Here is an 11,591-nt window from a genome sequence, read left to right as displayed (position 1 = left end):
CTCATTCCAGTTTGTATACCTTTTGATTAGAATATCTCATGTTGTTACTTGCCAAATACTAAAATAATTACGTCGGTTTATTCACAGATAAAAGCAGGTTTCCACCATTACTATATCCGTTGTATGCTTACATATGTTCCGTGTCTTTATGTGGAAATTCTAAGGTTGTGTAGGGTCGCCCTTCCTATATGTCCACAATATGACAAGCAGGTTTTTCGTTTCCATTTAGTTTCATGTTACCATTGGACCTACCGGCCTCGGTGGCGTCGTGGTTAGGCCATCGGTCTACGCGCTGGTAGGTACTGAGCTCGGATCCCAGTCGAGGCATGGGATTTTTAATCCAGATACCGACTCCAAACCTTGAGTGAGTGCTCCGCAAGACTCAATGGGTAGGTGTAAACCACTTGCACCGACCAGTGATCCATAACTGGTTCAACAAAGGCCATGGTTTGTGCTATCCTGCCTGTGGGAAGCGCAAATAAAAGGTCCCTTGCTGCTAATCGGAAAGAGTAGCCCGTGTAGTGGCGACAGCGGGTTTCCTCTCAAAATCTGTGTGGTCCTTAACCATATGTCTGACGCCATATAACCGTAAATAAAATGTGTTGAGTGCGTCGTTAAATAAAACATTTCTTTCCATTGGTCAGATTGTGTATTCTACAATATATCGCCTTTTAACTTGTTATTTACAGATTTCATAATTTATAAGATGTCCAATTATTAAATAGGTGAAAATCGTGTTTCAATAATATACTTGCATATAAGAAATGTTCGTCTTTTTTCTTTGGGAATTTATCCATGTAACAGTCATAAATTGTATAAAATCGCGTAGCGTGGCGAAGCGATTTTATACTAAATTTGTGACTGTTATATATCGATAAATTCGCAAAATATGACGAACAATTCTTATAATTACAAACAGCACAACTTACTGAAACTATGTCAAATCAAACTGAAATTATTTACAAAATTCATTGTTCATGGAGGCTGGGACCGAATGTATGTCCAGATGTCGTGTCGCGAGTTATGGCGTGCGTTCAACAGTACGTGCCGTTTTGTTATACTCAAACGGATCAAATTATATGGATTTGACTGGGATTTTGTATGAGTTAAAGGGTAAATTTGTGGTATTAGCAGGCCCGTACGCAATTATAAACATGTACAAGCATATAATTGAAACACGTTGTTCAGCTGTTTAACAACTGTACATCTAAACAATGATATACAAGCAGCTCTGGTTTCGGCGGAATCCTGAAAACCTAAGTCTTCAGGATGTCCATGTGGCGGTATAGTTGTCGGACCTTCAGTCAGAAACAATTATCATAAGCGTTTAGCGAATAATATCCTCGGAAAATGTGTTTACACTTACTCAAGATTACAAGTTTCTCAATTTTGAAATTCTGTCATATAAATAAATTGGCAATCTTACGAAGGTGAGGCATTTCCGCCAATACTCGTGTCTGCATTGTTTGTATTGAGCAAACTGAGCTCACTGCATGTTTACTATATTATTATCTTAAATGTTATAATTAAGCATATGTTACTGCTGGGGGGGGGGGGGTAACTCGAATATTAAAAGAAACAAATAACCATACGGTAATATTTCGGTTAAATATTTAACCGACTTCTAGCTCAGTAATTCCTCTCACTAATTACTGGTTCACTTATCGAATACATATTGACTCGGGCGAGTCGATTAAATTTATATTCATTGATTATTACAAATATATTTAAAAACAGGTAATCAGTTAATGTCAACTATCAAAACTCATAATCCATCATAAAGGAAAATCCTACTGATCAGAAAACCAAAGATTAACTTACTTTGATATTCTTCATTCGAAAAGTGTAAAGTTTCTTTTATTGCGATAATTGTGTAACACGATCTTGTGTTAGATGGAGGAGGGATTTGTAATAAGATTGTTTTTTCCACTCTTCATCGATTAACTACAAAGTATATTATCATTATGGCTCGAAATAACGGTGCTACAAAGCACATAACATAATAATAAGCAACTCGAGGTTAAAAGTGGTGTAAATTGGTTGTCAAAGAAAAAGGAAGGAATGTTTTCTTAACGAACGCTCGTCACATTTTAAAACATGTCTAACATACGGGAACTTAGCACTCAACGTCAACATTAGTGGTAGTTAAAACTTAATTTTATTTCCTACTGCATTTTTGTTTTCATACGTACACACAAGGGTTCTCTCCAAAGGGTGTGTATGAAGTTGAACTAAATAACAGCACCAACAAAAGAAGCAGAACTATAGGGACTGTTTATGACAGACGAGATCACACCTCACTGTATTGTTTATTACACACTACGACTGGCATCTCAAATGCCCGTATGTGTGCAGGAACGACACTATTTCTAGGGTTGGAGAAGCATATGGGGCACATGGCCTTGAATCCGTCCCTGAAGTTCTGGTTGTAAATGACATAGAGGAACACGTTGTACGCCGTGCTGAACGCAGACAGGGTGAGGCGAATCAGATTCAGAGTTCCGCCAGACTCTTCTGTTCCGTCGAGACCCGTTATCTTCTGGAATAAAAACGACGGAATTAATACACTTTTAGACACTTAAAATATTTACAAAAATAATTAAGGTGGCGGAATTTAGCTCAGTCGGTTGAGTGCTCGTGTGAGGTGCTTGTGTCGCATGATCTAACCACTTCGGTGGATCCATTCTACTGATTGGGGTTTTTTGGGGTTGTTTCCACTGGTGCTTTTGTGTCTGTGGGAAAGTACATATAAAAGAAGAAGAAGAAATGTTTTATTTAACGACGCACTCAACACATTTTATTTACGGTTATATGGCGTCAGACATATGGTTAAGGACCACACAGATTTTGAGAGGAAACCCGCTGTCGCCACTACATGGGCTACTCTTCCGATTAGCGTCAAGGGATCTTTTATTTGAGCTTCCCACAGACATGATAGCACAAACCATGGCCTTTGTTGAACCAGTTATGGATCACTGGTCGGTGCAAGTGGTTTACACCTACCCATTGAGCCTTGCGGAGCACTCACTCAGGGTTTGAAGTCGGTCTCTGGATTAAAAATTCCATGTCTCGACTGGGATCCGAACCCAGTACCTACCAGCGTGTAGACCGATGGCCTGCCACGACGCCACCGAGGCCGGTATATAAAAGATCCCTTGCTAGATCAGGAAAAGTCACCCCCCACCCCCAACCCCATGACAGGCATGTGCACGTTAAAACCTATGACCTGACCTGAGCAGGAAAAATATAGTGGGTTTCCTCTGATGACTATGTATCAGAATTACCAAAGGTTTGACATCCAATAACCGATGATTAATTAATCAATGTGTTCTAGTAGTGTCGTTAAACAAAACAAACTGTAACAAAAACAATTAAAGGTAATTATTGTGGTGAGATGATCGTGTTACGGTGTAATAATAACGATGACAGCAACTAGACGAAGAGGAGGTGAATGACGTCGTGCTTACTATTGCCGTTGTCATGCTAATGATGATGATTACAACGCCCACAACGACGATGATGATTATGGCAACGATGACGATGACTACGTTGATGATGTCGATAAGGAGGAGAAGAAAACAAGAAACAAAAGAAGGAATAATAATGATATCCAAACACATTATTTAATAACTGCTATAGTTTATTTCTGGCGGACAATGGATGGATAATAGACAACTGTAAACGAAAAGATTCGCTGAAGAAATCCAAGCACAATTAGAAATAATGTGCCATTTACATCTCATATCACCAGCAATCACCGGCATCTTTCTTGTAATGAATAAAACACCATAATTATTTTCGGGCTTGGTCTAACCTGTAATCATGTTGTAGCTATTTCATTTATTGGAATATGCTTTTAGTGGGATAATAAAGAAAACAAACTTTAACTGTATTCCCGTTAGTTTGTTGTTGTTGGTTATTTCTTGTTTTGTGTTTGTGTTTATTTGTTTTGTTTGTTTAGGCTTTTGTTTGTTTCTTTTGGTAGGTTTTTTTTTGGGGGGGGTTTTATTTTTTTTTTTTTTTTTTTTTTTTTTTTTTTGGGGGGGCGTGGATGCATTATTTGGATCATGTACTTAAAACCCATGCAAAAGCAGTGTGTACGTATGCGCATGTGTAAGCGTATGCGTATGTGTGTGTGTGTGTGTGTGTCTGTGCGCGCGCAAGTCTGTGCTAATGCAGACATCGGGGCATACTAAATAATACTTTACTACCGTGCCCCTGCGTGTGCTGTAACCTCACCGTGGTGCAGGGGTGTAACATTCTCTTTGAGATTGGCCAATACAGCACAAAATTGAAGTTTTGAGTAAAATTCAGTATCCGTAATATTCTGTGATATTTGTGTTTTTGCAGTTCTTTACACTGTTTTTGTTTAAGTCTTGAATTTTTATATTGATGTTGATCATCACTTTATTTGCATTACCATAGTTTGACACCCAATAGCCGATGTATTTTTCGTGCTGGGGTGTCGTTAAACATTCATTCATTCATTTTTTTTACTACCGTGCATTGGTGTAGTCAGCATTTTATATGGGGTCGGCAGGAGGCACCCACACTGTCTCAAGAGCTGTGTTATGGAGTGGCAGGCAACTATAAAAGATAGTCTGGGAAAGAGGTGTGATGTGGGAATGCCCCCACCCACCCCACCTGCTCAATTATCGGATGATAAAATAAACTTGATTTTCCCAAAATCAATAAAACAAGTAAAAGTCACTAATACTACGAAATATTACCGAACTAATGTATCACGTATAATTTCTACTTCACTATCACACGCGACGTCTGATATCATATCATATTACATGCGCCTGTGCAAAGGGAAAGAGTTGGGTCAAACCACACCCCACTCCTGCTCCAAGCACATTTTCTACTTCTTAATTTTTCCAGACCGTCATTAAAAACTTAGTTCAACGGTCTACCCCACCGTACAATTTTCTGCACATTGACAAATATGCATTAATTCGCTTGATGCACGGTTGGTTTTGGAGTCGATCCCCGTCGGTGGGTCCATTGGGCTATTTCTTGTTCCAGCCAGTGCACCACGACTGGTATATATACTACTCAAAAGAATTTAAGGGTCAAAAATTTATAACCAAATAAGTTTCAGAGTGTATTAGATTGATGATGTAAACTACACCAAATTTTTTATTTATTGTTCCATATTTACAAAAAACACACAAATAAACGTCACTGTATACAAGAAAGTCACATGACATGCTGTCAAAGTTGAAGGTTGTCAAACATGGATTTTACACATTAGAACATTCGTTTAATAGTGTGTGAATCCACCCCTGGCGCGAATACACTCGACACATCGTTGCCTCATGCTGTTGATCAGACGTCTGAAGAACTCTTGAGGAATGGCCTGCTACTCTGCCATAAGAAGTTGACCCAGATCATGAAGGTTGGCCGGAGGGGCATGGTTATCCCGAACTCTCCTGCCTAATTCGTCCCAGGCATACTCTATTGGGGCCAAGTCAGGCGAATATGCTGGCCAATCCATCCTGGCGATACCTTGTTGTCTGAGAAAGTCCGTTACCACCCTGGCGCGGTGGGGTCTGGCATTGTCATCCTGCAGAACTGCCCCGCCGTCAATCTGCTGAAGGCCTGGGAGAACCAACGGCCGGATAATCTCATTCAGATAGCGGATTCCATTCAGATTGCCATCCACCACATAGAGGGGGGTCCTGTGGTGGATAGAGATGCCGCCCCACACCATGACGCTGCCACCACCGAACCGGTGACGTTGTCTAACGTTAACGTCAGCGAAGCGCTCCCCAGGACGTCTGTAGACACGAACCCGACCGTCGTTGAACTGGAGACTAAACCTGGACTCATCAGTGAACATCACTCGACCCCACTGAACACGTTGCCACCGCAGATGAAGCATGCATCAGTGACGTCTGGCCGTTCTGTGACGTGGTAGGAGTGGTGGTCGAACAGCCTGGCGACGGCAGCGTAGATTATTGGCTCTCAGACGATTGCGTATGGTTTGATCAGACACTCGAGTTCCAGTCGCAGTCCGCAGATTGTCACGTAATCGGCGTGCAGTGGTTGTGCGTTGACGTAGAGCCATATTGGTGATGTAGCGGTCCTCTCTATTTGTAGTGCTTCGGTGTCTTCCCGAACGTGGACGATTTCGAACAGAATTCGTTCCTTGGTACCGTTGCCACAGTCGGCCAACGACACTCTGACTGTAACCAAGTCTCAGAGCAACATTTCTTTGCGTATTGCCATCCTGAAGCCAAGCAATAGCCCTTCCTCGATCTTCGATAGTCAGTTGACGTCGTACCATTGTCGAATTTGGAGTGTGCACCGTACACGAACGCAATCTCCAATTATACGGAAATTCAGCATTGGGAACATGGAATACACATGCAAAGCGTGCAAATGAAGCGCTTTGTGAAAAAGCAAGTTATGGGCACTTAGCAGACCTTTCGCTTTCGCCCTAATTTACGTGCAAATGTAAGCATGTTTTCGCCATTAGAACTAGTCGACAGTGTCAATGACAGTGGATTTTAATTCATTTATGGGTTGCTTAGACCCACTTTCGTCAAAATGGAACAATACCATGCGTGACATTATGGTCTAGCTAATATAATTGACATTCAGAAAATAATGTCGAAAATATCGTCTGACCCTTAAATATATATAAAAGGCCGTGATATCCTGTCTGTGGGATGTTGCATATAAAATATCCCTTGTTACTGTAATACCAATGGAAGAATGTAGCGCGTTTCCTGTCTAAGACTATATTATGTCAAAATTATCAAATGTTTGACATCCAATAGCCGATGATTAATTTATATCAATGTGCTCTAGTGGTGTCATTAAACAAAACAACCGTTATTTAATTCGGTATTATGTTGATTAGTGGTCACTTTTACTTGCTTCATTCAGAATTTCAGAATTTCAATTTTTCATTATTATTATTATTATTATTATTATTATTTTATCATCCCAGTAATGGAAAAGCTGTGCCTCTGACTACGTCAGTGCTACTATACATTTTCATAGATTTGTACTAAACAGGAGACTGAAACCCGGCTTACCTCGCCGCTGTATACCAACACATCACTAGGATCTACTAGAAACGCTCCACTGGCGAATGTCATAGTGAAGTTAGACAAGATTTATTTTAGATGTCATATGACGAAGCCATAACCTTTGACAAATCTTTACAGTTTCTAATAATCTATAAAGACAAATTTCATCACATTTCTTTCATGTAGATCTACAAAATTCGAGAAACATGCCGCAAGTATTCAACATAATAGTCTATTCAAAACACGCCGGCAACGAACTGTCACAGTGCTAAACTTCAACTTTATAACAATACGGATTATATCTTTATTTTTACATGTGCATTAATTAGAATTAGTTAATTGGTATTCTGACATCTGCCAAGGTATGCACTTAGTGACTTGCCAATCAAACCAATTAGTGTCAAGCACTAATTAAATATGTAACGAGCAATATAATACAATGCAATTTAATTGTTGCCACGGCTATTGCAGGTGTCTGAACGAGTACACCATGACAACTGCATATTACATAGATACGTGTTTAGTATGTGTCTTATAAATAAGGATAATTTACCCATGAAAGACAGACTCGGGGAGAACAGATACTGTTCACACACCTTGAAGTTCTCTCACAACGCACAAACTCTACTGGAAGATCCGAGAGATAGTTTTGTGACATAAGCAATGTCAGCTCTATCGGGAGACCTGTGTGTCATTTACCCAAGAGCTCTGACTTGTATATTATCTGTATTACCATGTTGTTAACTTATTAATCACGTTTCATGTTTGGAAAGTAAAATACAAGAAACTACATCACCAACTTGAGACTGCTGTTACTTCATTAACATTAGTAAAATTACGCTGTGGAGATGCAGGGCAAAATCTACCTTATTCTACGGCCAAGTGAGTACATCAAAATCTACCTTATTCTACAGAAAAGCGAGTACATGAAAATCTACGTGACAGTACCCCCTTGACACTAATTGGTTTGATTGGCAAGTCACTAAGTGCATACCTTGGCAGATGTCAGAATACCAATTAACTAATTCTAATTAATGCACATGTAAAAATAAAGATATAATCCGTATTGTTATAAAGTTGACTCTGCAACCAGGTACTGCCAAGTACAACTGAATCAAGAATAATAGAACGAGCACAGTCTTGCGAAAATGAACTTTTTCTAATCAAGATTTGACAGAAGTAGAACTTACAGAGCTGTTGGACCAACAGAAATGCATCAATATTCGTGTCAACGAAAACCCAAACTCCGGACGACTAGCTTAACACGGAATTCTACACAACGGAACTTCCCAAGCGACACGGTCTGTCAAAACGGTAAGTGGTTATTTGGCAAAAGAATTTGTGAATGTCATGCAAATCTATGTCCATTACAAATGTTCTGTTTAAAATGTTCTAATCTAAATGCTCACTCAGATGTAAACCACATAAATTGTCATAAATACTCCAAACATGATACCCAAGTCAACAACATTTCTAAACCTGAACACAAATCGGATAAACAAAGAGAAAGGGACAATATTAGAAAATCTCAGTACGAATTTCGAACATTTTGTACTAGGCAACTGCCATTTTCTAACTTAGGTGCTAAGGCTTTCACTAGCGTTGTCAGCTTAAATAACCCACTAAAACAAGAACTCGATGCTCTTACGGCCAAACAAAAGTCCAGTAGGGAAATAAATCAAGCCAAAAATAATTTTATCAAAACAACCAACGATTTGACAGAAGCACAACTAACCATCCAGAACCAATCTCAGGGAATCAGTTCACTAAAAGCACAGCTAGAACAAACCCGTACAAATACAAAAGAACTCCAAGAGTCTGAAAAGGATGTAGCATTGTTACAAAGTATAATAAATATTTTGACAGAAGACTTAAAAGATTCTCGTAACAGTAATGCAAATACTGAAGAGTATAACAAAATTGTGTGTCATGAAATGCAAACAGACATTGATTCTTTACATCAACAATCAACCAGTTATTACGATAAGCTTGTTCAACAAAACACTGAGTTAGAAAATCTAAGACGGGAAAATTATGAACTAGTTCAAAGACTAAATAGATTGAGTAATACAACTTATCCACGACAGTACATAAGACGAGACAAATATCACCGACGGTAAATAACGACTCATTTGATTATTAAATGTATTTCGGAATAAATAATATAAACAGTAAACGTGTTAATTTTCAATAAATTCATAATCTTGAGATACCTAAACTGATATTAGAACGTAAGCTTGACATTCACATAGCCAAATCCATGTATACGTTTATACAGACGACAGCACCATCAGCATCAGTGCCTGGATTCGAACTCGAGATAAACAGCCTGTCAACTACATCTGCTTCAGACGACGTCAATGTTAACCAACTGACTCAACGAGATTACGATACAAGCGAAAAACTGTTCTAATAGATGAAACAGTTTATTTGTGATACCACATTTCGGACGCGATACAACTATTTCAAGCACTGTATACAAACTACCTTAACAAGTTTATTCGTTAGACACGAGGACGTGTCATTTTTTTCGGGCGGTGGATAACTGCCACAGTGCTAAACTTCAACTTTAAAACAATACGGATTATATCTTTATTTTTACATGTGCATTAATTAGAATTAGTTGATTGGTATTCTGACATCTGCCAAGGTATGCACTTAGTGACTTGCCAATCAAACCAATTAGTGTCAAGGGGGTACTGTCATAGTGGCAAACTTAATATATTCAAGTTAAACAAGAATCGAAATAGAACACTGAAGCATGAATGACACTAATTACACTTTAAGCATTAAACCTGCTAAGAAGGATAAATAACAATTAACTAAAACCTGCCAACATCATCAATCAGCTGAACTAGCTAACAAATGGGATACAGAATATAATTTACAATACGTCTTAAGGGCGAATCCGATCTACCAACCACAATAAACAATATAATACGTAACACACATGCCATAAGCTTCTTAAAACTATTACGGCATAAATAAATAGTAGGCAATTAAAACGTATAACAATAAAATATCCACCTAGCTGCATACGTAACCGATTTGAGTCGGGTCACATATAAACCGGGTACAGTTCAGATCCAGACACACACATCTGACTGAGAAATAAACGACGGACCCACAGTGACTCATCTCTTGTTCTTGTTTTTAGGTAACACACACATCTGACTGAGACATAAACGACGGACCCACAGTGACTCATCTCTTGTTCTTGTTTTTAGGTAACACACACATCTGACTGAGACATAAACGACGGACCCACAGTGACTCATCTCTTGTTCTTGTTTTTAGGTCGACTCCTATTTGCTCCCTAGCTACATCCCCCAGAATTAGCTCTAAAACAAAGTAGAAATCCTAAAACCAGATTGTTAAACCACTCGGTTATACAAAACACAATGGTTCAAAATAATCACGGTTATGGTACTTTCAACATAAACAAGCTATTTCTAGGAAGTATCGACATTGGACCGGCTGAGTTTGTGGAATGTCGCGCTTGCGCAGTTCGGAACTCCGAAGTCGTCTGTTAGGTGTGTAGCATTTGTTTTATTATTTTATCACCACTAAAATGTCTTGTACTTTATTTCTTTAACAAAACGGGAAAAATATGTTTTATTTCAATAAAATTAAAGTGTTTGGTTTTTAGCGAATTGATTAATTAATCATCGGGTATTGAATGTCAAACATTTGCTAATTTTGACTTGGTTTTTTTAGAGAAAACCCGCAACATTTTTCCATTAGCAGCAAGCGATCTATTCCATACACTTTCCCACAGACAGGAGAGCACATACCACGGTCTTTGATATACCAGTCGTGAGGTATTTCGATAAAGGTATGCCAGCTTTTATGACAGGAAAATGTATGATACTAATGTTGACAGAGCCTCATTGATCGTCATACTGTCTTCGTACACCATGGATATTACACACTTTAGGCCTAAACAAAGAGCGTGCTTCCAGGAACGTGCCAGAAGTATTAAAGTGACGAGTCCATTTATCAATGACGTATGTCGGTCGTCTGCTTGTTGCCTTCAAAAGACACGCTTCAACTCCCTTTGATATTGTTCATTCGGAGGTCCCCCCCCCCCCCCCATCAGAAAATTATAAGAATTAGCATATTTCGATTCTAATAAATAAAGCAGTAATGTACGAATTTATAGATTGTATTATGTAATAAAACAATTATTGACCTTATTTCGGGCAATATTAGGTTTTATGGACCGCAGGAATTGATATTGACCTCGGAAAAAACAAACGCAAGTTCAGTTTTGGTAATATAACCGTTTTATCCATATACCAAATGTAGCAACATTTGACACATAGCTACCTCATTGTACTGTCTAAAGAATCATTGGTTAAAATTGGGTTAACCCTAAGCACGTGTAAAGCTTCATGCTTTTTACCGATTTGTCAAGTAAGCGTGCAGCCTGGGTTGTCATGCCACGACCAGAAGCGGTCAGGCCCCTATGGGCAACTTAGGGAGACACCACAGCAGCATAGAGGTCTAATTAACGAGCTACTCTCGATTCACTAATGTCAAAACCTA

At 38.9% G+C, this 11,591-nt stretch overlaps 1 protein-coding gene across 1 annotated transcript in view; it reads right to left on the bottom strand.

Annotated features, from left to right (window-relative positions):
- Nucleotides 1-2,163: 2,163 nt before the first annotated feature.
- LOC121380234 (neuromedin-K receptor-like) overlaps nucleotides 2,164-11,591 on the bottom strand; it is a 31,674-nt gene continuing 22,246 nt past the window's right edge. The window contains exon 3 of the mRNA XM_041509062.1: nucleotides 2,164-2,539. Coding sequence (XP_041364996.1) covers nucleotides 2,291-2,539 — 249 coding nt within the window. The 3' untranslated portion in view covers nucleotides 2,164-2,290. The remainder of the gene's footprint in view (nucleotides 2,540-11,591) is intronic.

This window comes from Gigantopelta aegis, chromosome 8 (assembly GCF_016097555.1).
Source record: "Gigantopelta aegis isolate Gae_Host chromosome 8, Gae_host_genome, whole genome shotgun sequence".
Lineage (NCBI taxonomy): Eukaryota > Metazoa > Mollusca > Gastropoda > Neomphalida > Peltospiridae > Gigantopelta > Gigantopelta aegis.
The sequence above is the reverse complement of the archived record's forward strand: the minus strand, read 5'-3'. Positions and strand labels throughout refer to the sequence as shown.